Raw genomic sequence first — 21731 nt, 5'->3', positions numbered from 1 at the left:
GGAGGGTGTAGTGAGGCGGGTGTTGGTCTCTTCTCCCGGGTAACTAGCGATAGGACGAGAGGCAATGGCCTCCAGTTGCGTCAGAGGAGGTTTAGATTAGATATTAGGAAAAATTTCTTTACTGAAAGAGTGGTCAGGCACTGGACCAGGCTGCCCGGGGAGGTGGTGGAGTCACCGTCCCAGGAGGCATTTAAAAAATGTGCAGATATGGCACTTCAGGATATGGTTTAGTAGGCATGGTGGTGTTGGGGTGACAGTTGGACTTCATGATCTTAGAGGTCTTTTCCAGCCTATTATTCTATGATACTGGTGTTTGTTGGTGAACTATAGCTAATGTGTAGCTCACTGGGACCAAATCTGCAGCAATTGTAATAGATGAAAATGCAAAATGATGGAACTCTTACTGTTCTTTGGAGTGAGTCAATCCAGACTCAGGCTGACAATTCTGAATACAAATGTGTGTGCAGCTCTTCTGTCCTTCGTTCTAAAGTGCTGTAGGTGCGGTGTTCTGTGTTGAGCTGGTCGAGAGCTGTACTGTGCCCTTGTCAAACATCCTGGGCTGCTGCGTTGACACATTCCAGGCAGTACTGAGGTGGTTCATTCACTGAAACCGTGCACGTGTTGAATAGGAGCTTGTGGTTTTAATGACAGTTGAGATGTACAAACAGTTGTTAGCTGCACTTCTTAAAAAAAACCTTTTCTCTAGGTTGGACGAAGTGGCAATATTCCAGCTGGAACAACCGTAGATACAGACATTACACATCCATATGAGTTTGATTTTTACCTCTGTAGCCATGCTGGAATACAGGTATGATTGGTTCTGTGTAAGTAAATGTGAATTTAGAACATGTTGTTTTTCTCCCTTTTGTGACACTTGTGTTTACAGTTATTTAGTAGGGAAATGTCGTTTAGATTTTATTCAGTCTTATCTGAGATACCACATTATTGTGGGATGAAGAGTGTTACTTGCTTAAGAGGTGGTCTCTGCTACACTGTTAAAACTTGCATTGATGGTAAGTGATGCTTTAAGTTTACTTCAAAATGGTCATTTTATTTTGTATCTTTGTTATTTCTGAGAATAAAGCTTGCTAGTTTTAGGATTTATACCTGCAATGAAATTAACATTGAATCAAGTTTTCAGATGTAAACAGTTTAAAAGACTGAAGGCAGTGTCTGGCTGTTTGCTGACTAAATGCAGACTAGTGAGTTACAGGCTGCGGAAATTAAATCCAACAATGTGGTGGTATTGCCAGCAATACAGTGGAGAGTCAACTTAATGACAAAAATTGTATCAGGATATTGCTTAACAATGGAAAAGAACCACAACTCTTTAAATTTTTATCATGTGAGTTTGACCACGTTGTCACAGGTTTTGTTTAGGTTGGCTGGGCATGTTTTCTTTTCCAGTTTTGAATCTTTGCAATGTTTTTTTTTTATTATTCAGGGGTTCAAAACTGCTGCTGCTTCTCTCCATTTACTTGTCTATCTCTTTGCTAGGTCTGGGCAAGCCAGTTTTTGGCCCCTTGGAAAAAAATAGTATCAATATAAGTTGAAGCAGAAGTGCCCGATGTAGTTGCAGCTCATTGTTTTTAATATAGCAAGCCACAAAGAAGTCTCAACTAGATTGATACTTTATGTAATTTTTTTCGGAAGAAAGACTTCTAGCCTGGCTAAACCACAACTATTGACCTAATTCAGTTACACTGTAAGATTTAAATGTAGTGCGTCACACCTTTTGTGGGGGGAAACAGGAGGGAAGAGGAGTGTTCGCTCCAAAAGAGTGTCTTTCAAAGTGAGTGAGGTCAGTCGTTTAATAGAGAACTTTTAGAGTTCCTGAGACCTGTAGTCACTATTCAGTACTTGTTAATGATCTGTAAGGAAACGTTAAAGTGCTGATGGTGAAAGTGTGTGTCTGGGGGGGAGCCTTGACACGAGTGACGTGTATCTGGAGCTGTTTCTAGTGTTCATACGTTTAAGTTAGGGCGCTGAGGAATTGGAAAGAGGTAAAAGCAGCAGTTACTTCTCTGTGGCGAGAGACAGTTTTAATTGAAGGTGGGTAAGAGGTGGTGTAATCATGGTTTAGTCATGCTGGGAGCAGGTTTTGATTGTTGAGGGTTATCTAGAAGGCATGTGGGTTTTTTCCCAAGCAAGTCTCATTAGAGCAGCATAATCAATGTAAATGTTAGACTTCTTATTCACCTTTAAATACATTTAGGGCTGACACAGGACTGAATTTTCTTTGGCTGCTGTTAACATAGGAGTTCAGACTAGATAGTCTGGCCCTTACTGAACTTAAAAATCTGACTTTATTGTGTGGAAAAGCAAGATAAGTGAATTCATGTTCCCTTCTTCTTAGGGTACCAGCCGTCCTTCACACTATCATGTTTTGTGGGATGATAACTGTTTTACTGCAGATGAACTTCAGCTGCTGACTTACCAGCTCTGCCACACATATGTGCGCTGTACACGATCGGTTTCTATACCTGCACCAGCGTATTATGCTCACCTGGTAGCATTCAGAGCACGATACCATCTTGTGGACAAAGAACATGACAGGTAAATTAAAATATGTGCTTCAGTTTTTCTCCCCGTTGGTCTTTGCTCCATCGTCAGGCATAAAGCCATCTGACTGTAGGTAGTGACTGCTCGTTTTGCAGTTAATTTTAGTTACCCCTGGGACTAGTCTTAACATCATTTCTGACAGCTGCTGCTCAGTATCAGACAAGAGTGGGCTGGTGGGTTCTACTGAGTAACACTCGGACTGAAAGAATCAAGTTTAGTTTAATAAAGGATTCTGTTATTACTTTGACATGGTCTGAGGGAATCAAGCCACGCATTTAATTTTTTGCTTTAGAATTAAGAGTAGTCATGAGTGAAGCAAATGTGAAGTGCCTTCCAGTTACCTAACTCTGCTTTATACATCGTAAGTATCTTATAACCTTCAAGCCATCAATATGTTTGTAGCAGGCTTATTTTTGGATGAACAAATGGAGCAGCTAAGGTAAAGGGATTTGTCAAAAGCCTTGAGGCTACTGGGCGAATAGACAAGTAGATCTTTCTTTTTCAGTATCCGGTTCTATTACTATTGCCGTGTTGCTCTCTTAAACGTTGAAGAAGTGTGAAGGTGGCTTTTTGATACAAATTAGTATGGTTTACAGCCCTGCTTGTCTTGTTCTCGTTTCCTTGCAGTGCTGAAGGAAGCCATGTTTCAGGACAAAGCAATGGGAGAGATCCACAGGCCCTCGCGAAGGCTGTACAAATTCACCAAGACACCTTACGCACGATGTACTTCGCTTAAGTCAATAAAATGGGAGCATACTCACTGAAAGGAAGAACTGAAAACTTAAGCCACATACAATGTATGTTTCCAGTGGGGTTGGTTTAGGGGGTGTGCCTCCGATCGTGCTGGAGTTGCCGCTGTGCAGGGGCCAGAGGCTCACCCTTAAATTGACACAAGGAAGATTGTTTACTTCATCGAGGAACACAGCACTATTATGCAATATGAAACCAGCCAACTGCTTTTTTGGCGCGGTCTCCTGGAGGAAGCACCGCCATCATTTTTTTTTTTTTATTTCTCGTAGTTTAACCCTCTTATGCCTTTACCTCAAGTTGCTCGGCAGCACAACTATCTTTGCAAAAAAAAAAAAAAAAAAAATCGATGGTGTAATTTAAAAAAAAAACCCACAAACCACCTTTGTAGGAACAATCACAATGATTGTTTGGGGGACAGAAGTGTGCAAAAGAAAATACAATTTTTTTTACCCCACTGCATTGAGGAATCTTTCACTCTCAGTATTGCTATCAAGCATTCAAATGTGAACATATCCAAGTACATTTGAATGTACAGCACTAGCTAGAAAAAATTGAGGGGAGGAAGATGTTTTGCACACTAATCCAATAATTTGAACATAATTTAGCCAACTGCTGCCTTTGTCTTTCTTCACAGCTTTGGAGTTCTCAGCTCCAATAGTTCCCTTTTCACAAGCAAACAAAGAAGCTCATGGTATTATGTGCAGGCAGTAGTGACCCAAACTCTTCTTGCTCCCTGGTGAATTTACTAAAGCTGCTGTTTTACCTAGTCCGAAAGTTTCAATTACTTTCTATCTGGCAAGTCAAATGCATTGAAGCTTCACGTGAGATCAGATGTCCCAAGTTTTATGGGACTACATACAGTAAACACCAGAACTGAAACTTTAGAGCTAAGGTCTTTTGGAAATAAGAAAAATGCTAGTTTACTTGCTGCCTCTCACACCTTAATGTGATTTCATATGTATGTGTTTTTGAAGTTTAGCTTCCTTTTGTTTCTTTTATATTTATTAGAGTAATAATAATGCTTTAATTTAATTATTACAGAACATATGGTCAACATCAACTTTTATTTTTTAGAAATGTAACCATGTTTATTTTTAAAAAACTGACAACTTGTTTTGCTATCTTTTAGTGCAATAAGCGTTCTAAAGGAAAACTGTGTCCATTGAGCTGTACTAAAGCAGTGTTTGTACCACTAACTGTGGAAGAATGGACACCTCCATGATTTTAAAAGGACAAAGTAAAAGCCTTAATTTTGAAAGGAAAGTTTTATAGTCAGAAGGAATCTTGAATTTTCCTTTTTTAAATCAAAAAATAGCAAAAATGCTTCTAGACTTCTGCAAGCTTTACTTGTCACTGCAGTATTTTGATTTAACAAAGGAATTGGCTGTATTTTTGGCTTTGAAACACAGAGGATATTTGAATTAAATGGAAAGGGTTTTTTATTATGATCTAAGTTTTTACATGCTTAGTTAAATCTACTTGACGTCAGTAAAATGTCTGGAATTAATAAAAGTTTTTAGGCTTTTTTCCTCTTTGATAATGACTTTCCTTTTAAAATTAAGTTATTGGTAACTTCATTTCACTTTGCAAATAAAGAGGGCTGGGATAGTTCTAACATGTTAAATCACTGAAATGTGAAACAAATTAATGGGACTCTTTCATTCCACTTTAAAGGTGAAACAATATTCAAGATGTCAGAGACGAGCATTTATTCAGTGAGGGGACTGGGGAGTTTTGCACTTTGTAAACTCGTGAACTGCATTTTTGACTGTTTTTATTTGCACTGGTTCATAGTATATATACTGCAGATCGTTTGTATGGGCATTGCTGTTATCCCAGCCCTTCTGAACTCCTCCTGCTCTCCACATGAAAACCAGTGGGTTGGTAGAAGTCGCTTATCTCCTGTCATTCTCGTGAAATCCGCTGTTTGCCAATATACTGTATTTTGAGCCTAAAATCTGAGCCCATTTTGCTTCACCAGGCATGAATCTACCCCATTTTTTCTGCCAGAAAGCAAAGTACTGTATTTTGTGCATTTGTATATCGTATGGAAGTGTGCGTAGTGCTGTTCACGACACTGTCTCAAAGAGCTTTACTCAACAGTTGGTGTATATATGCATTTTATCTCCCACTATCAAGGAAGATAATGTAAGAAGACTAACTTTGCAAAGTTAAAATTGCACTGGAAATAGTCGTGACGGCGGGCAGTTGGCTGTGGCGTGGGGGTCCCCAGCGAGGAGCTGGGAGGGGATGGAGGGGGGGGCTCTTCAGACCCTGACGAGCCCGGGAGTCTCTGGGGTCCGGGGAGCCGCTTGCCTCGGTGGGCTGCGCCCGCAGACCCGGGGCCGGCATCGCTCGGGCACGGGGCTTCCCCAGGCAAGTCTGGCGCGTGTTGCTCGCCAGCTGTGACCTGGCAGATTCCTCTCGGCAGCGCGCTAGCTAGTGGCTCTGTTCATGAGAGGTTCAGGTTAGGCTTTTTACAGAAAATTATTTTACGATGGAGAGGTTTTTTTGAAAAAACTGTTTTACGAAGACTTCTTGTGGATTTCTGGCGTTTAAATGAAAATTCCTTTTTGAAAAGTCTTTTAATGCTCCTTTCAAAGACACTGTACGCTTCCCATCCTGCCTGCTCTCAGTGACTATGATTTGAGAAGCTTTCTTGCTTGCTACTTTCACCAAAAAATAAACGACAAACTCCATTGGGAAAGTGACTTAAATTGTCGAGCTAGCATTCTGCCTGGTTTTCATGTGAAGGGTATTTGGAAGTTTTAATCTCTGTTCTTGGTTTTGCAAATATCTACGTAAAGTGCCGATACTTATTTGTATTAAGATATCAAGTTACTGGCGTTGTGAGGGCCACACATTTATGATGCTGTAGCTGCTATATTTATTTAAATGGAGATGGACAATTACTGCACTAAGGAATGAGGAGATAAGCAAGGAATCAAGGTTAGTTAGATATCTTGTTTTTTTCAGAAGAGAATTACTGGTGTGAAATATCAAGTGTAACAAAGGGTGCTGTCATTTTAACTGAGATTAAATAGCCAGATATTCTTCCTTTGTTTAAAAACATATATATTTTGATGTTTGCAGTTTGGGGGTGGGGGGTTGGGATAAATGGTACCTCATCTGTGGTGGCAGTTTCCAGTATATTTTCAGAGTATATGGATTTCTTTTATTTTTGTACCTGCTCTCCTTTAAAAAGAAAAAAAATATCTCAAAATTTTATGTGCTGTTTGGGGAAATCTTGAGTGGCATACCAGGTCCCCCTCTCTTGCTGGGAGCTGTCTGTATATAGTCCAAAGAGGGACGTGGGCAGAGGCTGGCGGCTGTACGTACTCCGCAGACGTGCTGGCCTCGGCTGTATGCCTGTCTAGAAAACGGCTCCCGTCTCCCGAGGCACTGTACCAGCTGGCTGCGCCGAGGCCTCACGTGTACTTAACGAGTGCCACTAATCGCTTCCGTGGTGGGAGCACGCACAACGGCCCCAGCGCCGGGCTGGGGAAGGAGCAGCCGTGGGGCATCGGCCGCCCGAGCCTGGTGCTGTGCCGAGAGCGGGGCCGCTCCCCGGGGCTGGCGGCACCGCTTCGCCCGGCCAACACACGCGACCTGGCGACTAGTAGATCCAGAGTTGGAGAGAAGTAGAGTGTGTGGTAGTTGAGATGTTAAACTGGCAACATCTGCTAACAGAATGACTGACTCCACTGTAAGTAGCTTTTTTTCTTTGTAGGGCGCTTCAGCCGTGGCCATTTTACTCAGGATCGCTGTATTACTGTTCAGTGTGTAATCTGGTTAAACACGTCCAAAAGTTATTTTTATAGGGTTCATTCTGGCATCCTTTTGGTAGTTTGTTTGGCCATTGAAGTGGTTTTCAGGAGTAAAATGGGTTTCTGGAAGTTGTCAGTCAAATTCTTTCAAGATGCTATTGGTCCTAAACTATTTTCACTTCTTCATGTACAAATTTTTGTCCTATAAGATACCAGATAGTCATCTTCTGTACAAATTCCAGCGGCGAATACTGGTTTTCTACTAGTCTTGAAGTTCACTCTGGTGAAATTCCAAGCTCAGCCTACACTTAAAAAATCTTGAGGCCTTCTTTTACACTTTCTTCATATCTTGTCCTCTTTTGATATTTTCCCAGTTTTGTGAACTGAGGGTTTAGATCCTTACTCAAAGCACTTTTATAACCAAGGACTCAAAAGCTCAGATTACGTACCTTGAAACTATAAATTCTGTTTTCAGAGATCGTTATTTCTAAACGGCCATCTCAGTCTCTGGTTGTGCCAGGCGGATACTCTGTCCCTTTCAGTGCTATGGAGTTTTGTGGCTGCTACTGGCAGGTTGGTTGGATCCAGTGAAAAAATCCGTAGGGATGTCAAAGGGAAAGATTCCTGTCTGTCTTTTCTACCCAAAGATGGTACTTTAGGTTGATAGTGGGTGTTAGGATATCATTTTGTTTCGCAACATGTTTAAATAAAACTTCACGTAGCCAATTCACTCGTTTTTTGTAAACCTAAAAAAATAGTGGTTAGAGCTTGAGCTAATTAATGCTTTTTGCTAGTAGATGATTTTGTACTTTCAGTAGTTGAGGTATGAAGGAGATGGGTACAGGATCCTACACTTTACCTCCCTAGCAGAGTCTCGAGAATCCTGATCTCTAGAACACTAAAACAAAACCAGATTGTTGTCCCCGAGTAGGCAAAGGTGCGTGTGGAGGGGAGGAGCTGCAAGGGAGAGGCTTGCAAGGGCAGATGCCGAAGCACCCGTTTTACAGAAACAAGGGTGTTGGTGGAGAGACTCCATCCACTTTCCATCCCGCATGCCCTGGCCTTTTCAGATCTCGTCTGAGGTACCCCCTCACCTAACACGGGTAGTTGACGTAGGGTCCTTTCAAAACAAAGCAGTTCCACTGTTTAAAACTTGGAGTGATTTTTATTTTTTCTAAGCGAGACAGTCCTCAGAAAGTGCCTTTTTAGAAGATGGTGCTGTAGATTTTTATTTTCCAGTTGTACGTGGCTGAAAATTTAAGATGAATTACTGAAAATGCCAAGTGTTTGATGGTATCTTTCAGGTACTTTCAAGCATCAGCTTCTCTGAGTCAGGACCAAGAATAACCAGGAAGGTGTTTTCATGTGGAGGGAGAGGCGTTGAGGAGCGATCACCAAATCCAGCTGGTAGGCTAGCGCAGTTTTGGTGTGGTCGATGCGATTTATCCCTGCACATTGAGGGGGTGGGCGGGTGGGGAGCGCAGGAGAGGCAGCAGCGCGGGGCTCCTGGGGCGATGTGCTACGGGAACCCGTCGCTGTCGACGGGTGTTGCCTCGTGGATGCAGCAAGCTCCCAGAGACGGAGGCGGCGAACTGAAAGCTGTCTGAAGCCTTGCGAGGCGGTCAGTTCTGCTGTGAGCGGGGCTCACGCGGCGTGGGTGTCGAAAGGAGTGATGTGCATGTATCCGTGGGACTTGTAATTCCCAGCTGGGAGCTTGGATGCGCCGGGTGGGAACAGCTCGGTGGGGTGGGAGCTGCTGCCCTGCTCCGAGGGTTGAAGAGGGCGTGGGTCCATGGTGAGTTTGGTGGGCGTTCCTCCGGTCAGGAAAAGCTGTAGACTAGACTATTAAACACTGCACCTCAGTAACCTTGTAATGCTGCATAAAGTAATAATAATAGCAAAGTTCTGCTTTGATTACACTGTAATGTGCTTGCACATGCCTGCAAAAAATACACCCTTAACTTTCATTTTTGTAATGGTCTTAATAACGGTTATTGGACTTTTTTCTTTTATGATGAACCTTGTCCTTTATTGTGGTGTTTCTGTATATTTATTGGTCATCTGTGTGCAGCTCATAGGTCTGTGTCTGGTCTGTGTGTTGCTTTTAACACTTATTTTTAGGTGGGAGAAGTTTCTGAATGTGTTGTTTTTCTTCTCCAGAGTCAGCTTAACTAGTCATATTTGAGCGGAGACTGAATAAAACAGCTTGATAGACAGACTACTTTAATTGGTACCTTGTTTCTTGAAGGTCAAACCTAAAATGACTTTGTGTTCATTTTATTACTGTTCATACAGTATTGGGCATTTAAGGTGTAGAATAACTTGAAGTCGGTCAGGATATATTTTCATATTAGGAGCTTAAGCGCAAAACTCCCACTTTAACTGCAAGCGGTATCTTTGCAGGAAGATGTTCATGTCCAGCCTTTTACTAGGAGTAAGCAGAGCGTTTTGACATGGATTAATTTGGATGCAATCAACCAAATATTGAAGGTACCCCGTCCCAGCGTGGGGCAGCGACCCCTGTTCGGAGTTGCCCACACCTCTTTGCTGAAAGGGACGCTGTCCGACTAATGCGCAGTACAGCGCTCCCGCTTACGCTGCCCACAGAGACGACAAATCCAGTAGCTTTTTGCTGTGTAGATTTCTTCTGATTCAAGTTAGAGAAATTAGCTGATGTTTCTTGTAGTTTTTTTACCAACTTTTTTGTCTTATTACAGTGCCCAATGCCACTTTGTTGGTATTTAAGCTTGCAATGATGTTCAATTATTTTATATTCCCAATTTCTTAATGTCACTAGGCTAGGATTTAGAAAGCATTTTTGTCACTCTCAATTGAGCCAAAACTGTCTGCTGTCCCTCTTAGTAGTAGGTGTTTTTATCTTCTAGACTAAAAAGGGCCAAAAATCTTGCACCCTCAGCTTGTCTGCAGCAATAGTCTCCATCTCTTCCCTGGCCTATCAACCAGTTTATTTTCTATCTACATTTAGCTAATACTGAAGGCGTTGAGTTTTAGAAGGAAGTTGCTGCTTCCTCTTTCTATCAAAAGTAGTGAAATGGACTTGAATCTGACGATGCTGATTTCTGCTGGGCACAGAGCTCTTCCTAGAAGTCTGGCCTCGGTGAGGACAAACTGTAGCACACATGGGTTTGATTACAGGAGAAATGTTCTGTATGTTTCTGTTGCATTCGTTGGAGGGTGCATGATGTTTTAAAGTATCCAAGTTAAATATAAGCTAATAAACTGCTGAAGATGTAGACACTCTATTAAAATACTTCAAACTTAAAGCCAACAACAAAAACCAAACAACAAACCAAACCAACCCAACACCTAGAGAACATGGATAGTTTTAATTCATCCTGGCGAAGTCTGAGGCTGAGAATTTGCTGTAGTTGATGCTACTCATAGTAAATCATGCTGGGATTATCCTAAAACTGAATGGACTCAGCTGTGTGTTTTATGAGGAGGAGAAGTGGTAGTGGTGATTGTGCTATTAAACCAACAGTAGAAAGCTCTAAAAATGCAGGGAGGAAACCTGCCTTCATATTGAAAGAGCTGAATATACTGAAAAAAAGCTCATGCTGCTGGAGCCTTGTAAACCTGTATCTTTGCATCCACTGTTTACCCAAAAGACCCCACATGACTACTTCAAAACCTGATACAGGAGGGGAAAAGTGTTTTCCCATATTTTTTTGAGTGCCTGTTCGCCTCCTAAAGGGACTGTGCCGAGAAGCCGGTGGCAGTGCCTGTAACCGCTGTGCAGTTGAACTGTCTGTGCTTTGTATCTAAACCTTGAAGCTACCTTACTTGGTTCAAAACAGATACAAGTTCCAGTGGATCGGTGCTATTTGAAACAACGGAGCCAAGGGGTTTTGTGAGCAATATCTGACCCCTCTGTAAAACAGAGACGCTCTGATAGATTTCTGGTTGCAGTTTTCACACAGTTCACGCTGATGTGTGCCTGGCTACCAAGGAAAACAGCAGCGGGCAGTTGTAGAGTGAATTTTGCCGTAGCACTACAGTTGCTCTGCTCTTCCTCAGCTCTGACCTACCTCCCTGTTCCCTTGGGCAGGATGACTCTCCCTCCACTGCCTGTACAGAATGAGCCGTGTTTGGGACGCTGCAGCCGTGCGGAAGGCGAAGCAGCTCAGTCTGGATGCGAGGCGTGGTGGTAGTGCGATGGCGAGGAAAGCAGCTGCCTGTGGAAATAAAGGGCTCGGTAGGAGTTGGGTGGGTGTCAGGTGAGCTCGAGCCCTGCAGGGAAGTTGATGGGGAGATCAAACAGTAGCTTAGGTGTCCCGAACTGTTCTGTGTCGGACTTGAACTCGGGGAGAGCAAGTACGTGCCTTTTTCTGATCAAGAACAGAAGCTGGAAAACCTTGCGTTTGCATTGGTAGTGTGGATAGTATTTTTCTTCGACTGTTGTTAACGCTTGAATCCTTGGTCAGAATGGAGTTGGTTTTACATTGAATTACTTAATCAAAGTGAGGCCTGAATTATTTGTGAATTAGAACTATCCAGAGAGGAGAAGCTTTTAAAATAAGTGGTTTCTGGAGAGTAATGTCATCAAATAAACCTCCTTCCTGGTAGACTTGCAATTTTTTTAAATAAAATGTAACCTTGATATGTTTCTCTAATGAGAATCATTAGTTCTGCCTTTATTTGAATGTTGCCTGTCCAGTAGTGTTTTCACTCTTTACCGTGCTCCTGCAGCTTTCCGTTCACTCCATTACTTCTTCCCCTTACCCCGTTTGGTGGCTGTAGGGACATGGAGAATGTTGTCCAGTGAATGTCGCGGAGCAGTGCCGAGGTCTGATTGCGTCGGAACGTGGAGGTGAGGGTTAAACATCACAGACAATCCTGCCAGAAACGGTTTGCCCACAGCTGAGAGTAGTGATGTCTGCATGCAAAATCGTGTGGTCTCTTGGGTATGGAGAGAGCTAGCAGAGTGGTACGAGGGGAGAAGGGATCCCCTCTCCTCTGACACCTGGGTGCTAGTAGTGGGACGGCTGTTGTAGGCGGTGTGCTGCGCAAAAGCAGGCACCTGTGTCCTTAGGTGCTGGTTTGGGCTTAAAGCTGCTAAAAAAGTGGATTTTAAGACGGAAATGGAAGAGCTTTTCAAATAGGTCTTATTTTATGCATTTTTTGAGATATTGATGAGTTACCTGGCCAGGAACTCTGGTATCAGTGCTGGCTCTGAAATGGGTTCCCTCTCTGACTCAGTTAAATGGTTCTGCCTCATTTTTCACCCTACCTAGAAAATGTTGTTGATGCTTCACATCGCCTTACGAGAGCCAGCTGTTGGGTGTTCTGAGGATCAACTGCATTGAAGAAGTGCTAAATTCTTGGTACAAACCTGTGCACCTTCTTGCAAGTTTGCATCTTCATTTAATGCAGTTCTGTTCGGAGTCTCTCTGATGTGAGCCTGTGCTCTCCACTTGCATCTCATCGCAGCTCTGCCCAGGAGGGCCCTTGGGATTGCTCCCGTGATGTTTACCTGATGCTTTCTTTTAACATAATCCATTTGTTGCAAAACAGACTGTCAGAGGGCAAGCTTATTTAAACAAAAGTGTTTTTTTCGTTGCTGAGAATTATATAGGTCTTTCAAACACATTTGGCAGTTGGAAAATTACTACCTACTGTAATACTATCCAGCAACACGGAGAACTGTGACGATGTGTTGAGTTCAGCGCTATGCTAGCCCATAAATCACAGGTCCACAGCCCATTTAAGTACAGGTGTGCAAAAATTAGCTATTAAAATAGTTGCTAATAAACTTTCATTGTGCTTACACTTGCAGATCTCTTAAATATATAAAAAAACAGTTTCTTGGATAGAAAATCCATGTCTTGCCGGTTAGTGTTCACTCAGACGTAATAGCAAAGTAATACCCACTGGAGCAATGCGAATTCAAAGAACCTTCTGAAGTTTTTGAACCTGATGGTGCCAGCAAAGTGGAAACTTGAGTAGTGCTCGTTAACTGGTGAGGAAAATGGAATGCCAAAAAAACTTGGTGAGAGGGAGACTGCTAGAGATGAAGTTTGTCTTCTGACTTCTGGCAACTTTGCAGTGAAGAATGGCTTCTTTTGGGTACTCGGTTTTGTACATCACTTTCCTCCTGTGGCTATAGTTTTTAGTTTTCTTTGGACTTGATTTCTATTCTTCAGTGAAATGTTCTCATTTCTGCAGTTTTCAGTGTTGAATCTAGCCTTGGGACAACTTAATGTTGTTTTCCTGTAGAAAAACGTGCTTCTAGAAAGTTGCGTTTTGTGTCTGTTTTGCAGGCAGTTTCTAAAAGCTAACCTCAGCTCAGCAATAGAGTTGGCAGAAGGAGTTTTTGGTCTGAAATGTTGATTTTACAGGCCACGGCCAGCAACGCTGGTGGACAGATCCGCATGTTGCGGGTTGGGTGACGCACTTGGGGCTCGCAGGGTACAGATTCTTCTGTCGTGATATTCTTGTTTCTTCCCTCGATGTCAGCCGTTAAGCTTCCCCAGGTAGCCTGCTGGTGGATAAACGGTGCTGTTGCTTGTCGTGGGGAAAAACCCGGCTGTCCACGTGGCGTGTGATCATGGATAAGAACGTTGTGTGTCAGCAGGTATTAACGTCAAAGCTTTCGTGGTAATTGGGAGCGTTCGGTTATGAGCCAGTGTGGGTGTTAAGGTATCTCCAGGAGAAGGTGGCTCGCATGGCGTGGTGTGTGCCATAATCACTGCTAGCGATCGAGCTGTGTTTGTTGAGGAGACTGCTGGAAGCAATGTCGTGCATATAACTTTGCATTTTTAATACCATATGTTGAAATTGAAGACATTGTGCTGTTTGGGATTCCTTTTCAGAATAAAATTCTAATAAACAGTCCGGTGGATTGAGATTCCCTTCTATGCGTATGTCTTGCTCGCTCTCATCTGCTGGGAGCTGCTCCCCTCTCGTCGTGGTGTCACCATTGCTCGGGCAGGCACTGGAATGCGTTCCCACTGTGAAGGTACTGGGGGTTCTCAAAGCAAAAGGGAATTGTTTCAAGGATAAAGCAGAGCTGTGACTTGAGATATTGCACAAATAGATGGTAGGCGGATGGCAAACAAACTGGTAAAAGCCTTTATTTTTACTTAACCATCTTGACCATGTGTGCCTATTTGTATTGCGGATGTGGGCTGCAGCCGGGGGGGGGGAGGGAAGCCGTGTGCGCGTCGGCGTGTTCCCAGATGTACTTGCTAAGCAAAAGCGGTGTCCTCTGCCCGTCCTCCCTTTCCAGACAAATTGTTCTTGCCAAAATTTTCTACCTGTTGCAAGAGTTGCTTTCTTTCCAGCACAGTAAAATGTCAGACTTCTTTCACTGTCCCTTCCCTCTCGTAGGCATCTGTAACCTCTGTGTGACTCTGTATAGTACACACAACAGTCATCAGCTCTCTGCTGGCTTTAGATACCATCAAGTTGGGTGTATTGTAAACGAACCGTATTCATTTGAAAAATAAATTTTTTTTGAAATGCATATGTGATACTTTTTTTTAATCTACTTGCATCGTTTTAGTTTCTTGCCAAAGCCCTGCCCGCAGGAGCAGATGGAGACGGAGCCGTCGATGGGAGCTGTGGTGTCCGGGACTGGGGGCAGCTGGAGGGAGGGGGCATGGCTGCCCCACCGGTGCCAGAAAGCAAGCTTCCTGCAGTTCCCTGCTGGCCCCGTCCCTTCGGGTTGGTGTCGGGCCGTGGCTCGGGGTCCGCGGGTTGGTGTCAGGCCCTGGCTCGGGGTCTGCGGGTCGGTGTCGGGCTCGGAGTCCACGGGTCGGTGTCGGGCTCGGGGTCCGCGGGTCGCTGTCGGGCCACGGCTCGGGGTCTGCGGGTCGGTGTCGGGCCGGGGCTCGCGTTCGAAACTGGGGCAGGAGCGGGGCTGCGGGGGGCGCAGGGCCCTCGGCGGGGTTTTGTCCCTGCTCGGCTGGGCCGGGCCGGGCCGTGGCTCCCCCGGGGGTGCGGGGCTGTCGGTGATAACGGCTGCGGTGGCCCCGTCGCTGGGCTCCGCAGGGCAGCGTTCCCTGGTAACGGCACCCACCGGCACCCGGGGCCGCCGGCCCCGCCCTCCCGCTGCCGCCTGGCAACGGCCCTCGCGCGTGCCTGGCAACCGGCCCAGCGGCGGGGCCGGCCCTGAGGCGGTGAGAGGGGAGGGGAGCGGGGCCGGGCCGGGCCCGAGGCGATGAGGGGAGCGGGGCCGGGGCCGGGACAAGGCCCGAGGCGGTGAGGGGAGTGGGGCTGGGGCCGGGCCGGGCCCGAGGCGGTGAGGGGAGCGGGGCCGGGGCCCGAGGCGGTGAGCGCAGCGGGGCCGAGGCCGGGGCCCGGCGGCAAGAGGAGAGTACCGGGATCAGGGCCCCCGAGGACGTGGGAGCAGAACCGGGCTCGGGATGAGCCCCGGGGGAGCAGCGGGGCCCTGGCACGGTGGAGCTGGGGCACCTTGCTCAGGGCTGCCTGCGTCCAACCGGGCTGAGCCCTGTCCCCGTTCCCCCTCCCGGCCGGGGGATCGAGCCTTCCCCGCTGGACCCCAGCCCTTCGAGCCTCCTCTCCCGCTGTCTCTGCAGCCCCGAGTCCTGCCCGCCGGGCTGCCTTCCCTTGCTGCCTTCCCCAGTGGCCTCTGGCGCCGACGGCTGTGCTGCTGGAGCTCTGTCCCCACTGCCTGGGCCCGAGAGGGCTGGGGGACAAGCATGGGACATACACTCTGCCCTGGAGCTCCACCTGACTGGGTTTTTTGGGACCTGCAGTCTGCTCAGGAGCTGCTCTGATCCTGTTGAGCGGTCTCTGCGATTCCTGCCAGCTCTGCGGGGATGTGCTGGGTAGCAGGGAGGATGGCTGGAAGCTAGACTGCTCCTGCAGAGCCTACGCATCCCCTGGGCCTGCAACCCTGGGCTGAGCCTACGCAGCTGTAGCAAAAGCAGAATCAGTACCGTAACCAGCCATTTTGTCCGAGCTCAGTAACACCATGTGGGAGATGGTGCTGCGAGCGGCTCCTTGTCTCTCTGCAAACAGCACCGCTCTCCAGGGAGAGGCAGGCGGACAGGGCTTTACTCCTGGCCCGGGGGCTGGGGGTGGCTCTGATCGCCCACCCTTGTGCTTCCACAGTTGTGTGGACCTGTGTGTCTGCCTTAGGCGAGGTGCCAGGTTAAAGCTTGCTGCTGCTTTTCTATTGAAAAGCTTTCCAGTTTGTGGATGCATCTTGATTTCTGGTGTGTTTCCATGAATAAACGTGAAAATCTTCTCCTCCCTTTTAGTCACCTGTTTAGTAAGATGGCCACACTGAGTGTGAAGCCAGGGCAGCGGTTCACCGTGCCAGACTGGCACACCAACTCCCATCTCATCTCAGCTGATGCTGAACGCCAGCGTTCTGCTTCCCACCAAGTCCGACAAGAAGCCCGATCTCTCCGCAACAAAACCAGCAACCAGGTGAGCCTTCCAGCAGCTTGGCTCCTCCCGGGTTTGTCAGAACAGCGGGCTGAGGAGTACGGGAGAGTATCTAGATCTGGGTGTGTAGACACGGGAACAGGAGAAAGCTTTACCTCTACAGAACCCGCTAAATACGTGCCTTTACTTGCTATAAAACTACGTGCAATGATGCCTGTGTACTGTCATGAAATCCCTGGGTGTGATTCCTGCATCCTTTGCAATTTGTGTTGCTTTCTGTGCTCTCCATTTGTGTAGATGTCCATTAGACCAAATGCCAACAAGTTGTACTCCTGTGAGGGCTCAGTCAGCCCTGAAAATGGAGAAGGACTTCAGCAAGATTCACAATTGCAATTTAAAAAACAGTAATGGTGGTTTTCCTCTAATTCCAGACAAAGTGGGATGAGCATGACAACCAAACCCGCCTGGCTGAACGTATCAGCAGTGTGAACAGATGGAAGGAGACGCTGGACAAATGCCTTGCAGACATAGATGCGGAAATCGATGCCTTAGCCAAAGTACGTTGGGAGGACAGATGGCTGGAAATCAACTTACGCTCGCAGCATGGGATGTTAAATAATTGAGGCTTGTCTTCTGCAGTGGGCAAGCCCATATGGAGTTCAGGGGGGCCTTGTCACAGGTACACTGAGATCCGCACCTGGTGAAGTGACTTCCTGGAAAGCAAGCCACTCTGTTCCTGGCTGAGCCAGGCCATGTTATGGAGCTGTACCTTGCATGCTCATGTTTGGGGTTTTGGATGGTTGGTTTTGTTTTGTTTTGTTTTGTTTTAAAGCTCTGAAAGGATAATAAGAAATATGTTAACACTATCATTCAAAAATGTTTTATTTTAAATAGAGGAGAGTGGTGGGACATCTCTCTGATTCTTTCAGTTCTAAACCCAGAGGCTGCTGTGCCTGGAGTTGTTAGCCCCCAGCAAGGTGTGATTCCCAAGGCAAGCAGCAGATGTAGAGGACTAGTGTGCTTGGCCCTCGCAGTTTCCATTCCAGGCTTGCTAAAAGGTTTCAGAACTGCAAAGGCAGGCAGTGCGAGGCCCTCTTAACATGGGTATCAGTGGGTTCCCCTTCCTCTCTTCCTCCCATCCCTAAGAGAGGAGACCCCACAGACACCCAGCTGGCTTCCTCCTCCAGGTGAAGGAAGCAGCAGAATGTGCCCTCCAGGCAAAGAACTTGCCTTTGGAGGTTTCCATTGAGTGCCTGACGCTGCGTGAGAGCCGCCGTGCCATCGATGTGGTGAGGGACCCCGTGGAGGAGGAGCTGCACAAGGAGGTGAAGGTGATAGACAAAGCCAAGAGAGAACTGCAGCAGAGAGTGAATGACATCTTCGAACAGCTCTGGTGAGGCGAATGACACAGCTTCTCACTGGATTCTGCCCTCCTTGCTTGGCCCCAGAAGTTTAATGTGCCTCTAATGTCACGCTGAGATGGGCGGGCAGGCCAGGCGTGGTTACCCTGGGCAGTGAGCCCCTCAGAGGAGCTTTTGATGATTGTTGTCAAGGGCTGCGGAGTTTGAGGGTTTGTAGGGGAGGGCACATCGAGGGAGAGTGCATAAGCATCCTCAGAAAATTTTGGCCCAGAGAGGTGTCTTGTGCCACCTGCCCCGGTTCACGAACCAGTGACCCAGAGGTATTGAAGCTCCCAGGCCCTGATCCCTCGTGGGTCCCTGCCGCACTGCAGGAGGGCGGCAGCTCAGTTCACCAGTGCGATGCCAGAGCAGAGCACGGGGAGCCACGCCGGCCATAAAGCACGTGTGCTGCTTTACCAGGTTGGGCCCAGTTCACTGGGAGGGCAGGAGCTCGTCACTCTGTTTGAAAAGATGGCTGAGGTGGTGATAAAAGCTTTGGAAATTGTGAGCTGCCTCTCCCTTCTGAGTGCTCCCTGCTGACTCCAGCCCTGCTTTCTGTAGCCTCTTGCAGGAAGCTCGCCAGCAGCTGCGCTGTGACCACCGGTGCAAGATGGAAGCGTTGGAAATAGATCGCATGTGCTTATCCCTCAACGTGAACTCTCCCAACATCTCCCTGAAGGTCAACCCAACACGGGTCCCAGACAGGTAAGGAAAGAGCCTGCCCTTGCGTGGCCAATCTGTGCTGGTGCTTGAAGGAGCCCTGGGGTGCTCTTTCCTTCCCTGCTGTGTCCTGGCTTGATGGGTGCAGTTACAGGGAGAGCTCAGACCAGGAGTTGGCTGCTGGGATTTGTTGTGGCTCTGGAATTCTGGAGCCACAGGCTTTTGGGAGTTGTCTAGATTGTCACTGCAAAACCAGCGAAGCTAGCTGCTGTGCCTCCCTGGGGCTTGGTCGCAGGTGACACTCGGTGAGCAGTGTGGTATCAGCCTTTGGCACAGCTTATGGGGGAGTTGCTGCAGATTTTCACTTGTCTGGCATTTCGTTGCGTGGTTTGGATGTGTCCCTGCTTCGAGCAGATGTTGGGCTCGGTGCGGGAGCCATGGGGTAGCAGTCTCCAGCTGGTGCCGTGAGGAGATCAGACAGGACTTGACCTCCAGAATTCCTGGATCATTTTGCACTGCACAAAACTTTCTTGGCCTGCAGCAAGTGGTTCCTTTTGAACTGTCTTGCAGACACTCAGCTTATTTTCATAACTGCTGATTTGTTCACAGGTCAACTACAATTGAAGAGTGGGAACAGAATAGCCAGTGTAACAAGGAGCACGCTGAGGCAGAAATGAAAGCCTCGACTGAGCTCCGAGGAGCAACAGTGCTTGCCATTGCCCAGGTAAATCAGTCCCTTGGCTGTGAATCGGTGGTGCAGAAGTTCTGGGTCCGGTGTGGGAGGATGGGCTGGCGTGTGCTGTGGCCAGGGGAAGGGAGTCTTTGGAGAGACAGCATTGGCCTCTGAGAGCAGCTGCTCTCCTGGCTTAAAAGGGGATCTTGGTTGTGCTGCAGAGCTTGCAGCAGTCTCGGCAACTGCAAAGACATGTTCCTGTCTGTTTGGCTACGGGGGGTGCCAGACCTGCACACATGTGGCAGCTGCCAGCACCCAGCTGGTTTTGCTCCTAGGCTTGTCCCAGCCTCGCAGGCAGCAGCGGGGAGGGAGGCGCCTGGGAGTCGTGTGTGACTGGAGCCTGTCCTCTCTGCAGACAAACAACGAGCTGGAGGCTCAGCGCGTAGCTACGGAGTTTGCCTTGCGCAAGAGGATTAGAGACCTGGAGAGAGCCTATGATGAGCTGAAATGGCAGGAGCAGAATGTAAATGTTGCTTTCTTCATTATCGACCACAACTTTGGGTGGGAAATGAATCCAAAGGGCTGCTTGTTGTGTGGGAAGCTACTTGGCCTGAGCATGTGGAGTGGCATATGTACGATCCCTGCAACATCCTACCTCCTGCTGTCACAGCTGCTGCTCTGACACTTCCCAGCAGCAAGTGCCAGATTTTGGCCTTTTTACTTCACCCCTGGTCTCAACCGCTGTGGCCATAAAGCACCAGCAACACCACGCCTGGTCTGCTTGAAAAGCCCAATCTATGAGCAGAGGGGCTCAGTGCTCGGAAGCCCACCAGCCCTTGTTCAAAATCCGTTCCCAGCACAGTAAAAGCCCGGCACGCCTGGGGGCTGTTTTCCAGTCTGTATCCCTGGCTGTCCCTCATGATACATGTCTTTTATCTGTAGACCTTGGAGGAAATTGCTGAGATGGAGGAGGACATCCGACGCTTGGAGGAAGATTTTCGAAGGAAAACGCAAGATCTGAAGCTGGCACACACCCGCCTGGAGACCCGCATGTGCCGGCCCAGTATGGAGCTCTGTTGGGATCAGGTACCAGCCTTGCCTGGCACCCTCCCTGCTGGGAGGGCCTGGGGGAGCTGACCGGGAAGGGGGCTTGCGGGGGTCTGAGAAACCTGGGTGCATTCTGGAGAAAACTGCAGAGGGGCTGAGCAATGGATCCAACAGTTGTGTAGCAAAGCAAGGAAGTAAATGTCGTAGCTGGGCTAGAAGGGGAACGAGAGAACCGCGGCCTTTGTGAAACAACACTTCAGCCCTGTTAACTGCTGTGCCTTCTCCCTGCTCGCCTCGCAGGCCCAGTACGGGCTAACCGATGAGGTCCACCAGCTGGGGGGAACCATCCGTGCGCTCCGGCAGAAGCTGGCAGAGTCGCAGTAAGTCTCCTGCTCTCTGGGCAGAGCAGTGGCCCAGCACTGCGTGCGTGAGGGACGTGGCTGCATGCAGCCCGGGGCCTGGCACGCTCCCAGAATCTCGTGTCTGCTCGGATCAGGAGTGGAAGTAGCCTTTGGGCTTGGCAGGGAGCTGGACTGGGCAGTGGAGTGCAGGCAAAGCACGGGGGTTCTGTGCTCTGGGAGGGTGAGCGGGGTTCCCACGGTCCCTGCTTGACTCTGACCTCGGCCAGGCACAGAGAGCTCTGAAAGGGGGAAAAAAATGGGTGAAAAGTAAAGGAAGAAACAGCAGCGCTGCGCTGGGCTGGCGTGGGCTGCCAGGGTGCACATCTCCGCGCTGCAGTCGGGAGCAGCACGGGGGCTTGCTGTTCGCAGACCCGAACAACGCTGCCGCTGCGCACCAAGAAATAAATATCTGATGTGTTCGTTCTTCATACAAAGGCAAACGCTGCACAGATATTTCTGCTGCCAGCAAGTGGGAAGTTGGGTGTTTCCTGTCCAACTTGGGAAGCAAATGCAGCACTTGAACCCAACCCCTCTTCACTTCTGCTTGTTCCCAGGGATGTCTTGGACGCTCTTCACAGACAGCTTCACCGCATTCAGACAGATATTGGCTACAAAGGCAATTCCCTGGTGCTGGACAACAAGTGCATGGACAGCCGGAGAAAGCTCGTGGTCCCTGCCGAGAAGTTTGCGCCTGAGGTTGACACTTTCAACCAGACCACGAACCCTGCGCTCTCCCCGCTGAGGAACGGGCAGCTGGAGCTGGCTTCGTGCGCCGGGGCGTGTTGTGCAGCGAGCTGCGCCGAGGAGAAAGCGACCGGTGACTCAGTTCCGCAGCGAGGGGAGCGGACATCTGCGTCGTGTTAGGATCGTGTAACTCTCCTCCCTCCGCCTGCTTCGTTACACAACTGTCTGCCCCCCTTACGATGCCTGCAGCCTCCCGCACGCCGAGGAGCGTTACAAACAATAAAGAGTCTGTCCCCAAGAAAGGTTGTCATCCAGCAGCGTTGGCAGCATTTCGTGGTGATTGAATCCATCTGGGCTCTTGAGGGTTTTAAGTCCTTTAAAGTGCAAGGCGGCGTTCGGAGAAGGGGCT

General features: G+C 47.9%; 2 protein-coding genes across 2 annotated transcripts in view; both read left to right on the top strand.

The window, feature by feature from the left end:
* The window catches only part of AGO3 (argonaute RISC catalytic component 3), a 41534-nt gene extending 26969 nt beyond the window's left edge, over nucleotides 1-14565 (top strand). The window contains exons 17-19 of the mRNA XM_075438243.1: nucleotides 707-808; nucleotides 2357-2556; nucleotides 3190-14565. Of these exons, the coding sequence (XP_075294358.1) occupies nucleotides 707-808; nucleotides 2357-2556; nucleotides 3190-3298 (411 nt within the window). The 3' untranslated portion in view covers nucleotides 3299-14565. The remainder of the gene's footprint in view (nucleotides 1-706; nucleotides 809-2356; nucleotides 2557-3189) is intronic.
* A 1771-nt stretch (nucleotides 14566-16336) lies between these two features.
* TEKT2 (tektin 2) lies at nucleotides 16337-21669 on the top strand. The gene is made up of 9 exons (XM_075438244.1): nucleotides 16337-16499; nucleotides 16889-17014; nucleotides 17645-17850; nucleotides 18419-18562; nucleotides 19127-19241; nucleotides 19606-19713; nucleotides 20133-20276; nucleotides 20538-20617; nucleotides 21193-21669. Exons 1-9 carry the CDS (start codon nucleotides 16344-16346, stop codon nucleotides 21500-21502), a joined length of 1389 nt encoding a protein of 462 aa, XP_075294359.1. The 5' UTR covers nucleotides 16337-16343; the 3' UTR covers nucleotides 21503-21669.
* Nucleotides 21670-21731: the final 62 nt, after the last annotated feature.

Source organism: Opisthocomus hoazin, chromosome 17 (genome assembly GCF_030867145.1).
Source record: "Opisthocomus hoazin isolate bOpiHoa1 chromosome 17, bOpiHoa1.hap1, whole genome shotgun sequence".
Taxonomy (NCBI): domain Eukaryota; kingdom Metazoa; phylum Chordata; class Aves; order Opisthocomiformes; family Opisthocomidae; genus Opisthocomus; species Opisthocomus hoazin.
The sequence above is the reverse complement of the archived record's forward strand: the minus strand, read 5'-3'. Positions and strand labels throughout refer to the sequence as shown.

Coding starts and splice junctions, on each gene's coding strand:
- TEKT2 (XM_075438244.1), top strand. CDS start 16,344: ATGGCCACACTGAGTGTGAAGCCAGGGCAGCGGTTCACCGTGCCAGAC. Junction 19,714..20,132: donor TGAAATGGCAGGAGCAGAAT/GTAAATGTTGCT, acceptor TTTTATCTGTAG/ACCTTGGAGGAAATTGCTGA. Junction 20,618..21,192: donor CAGAAGCTGGCAGAGTCGCA/GTAAGTCTCCTG, acceptor GCTTGTTCCCAG/GGATGTCTTGGACGCTCTTC.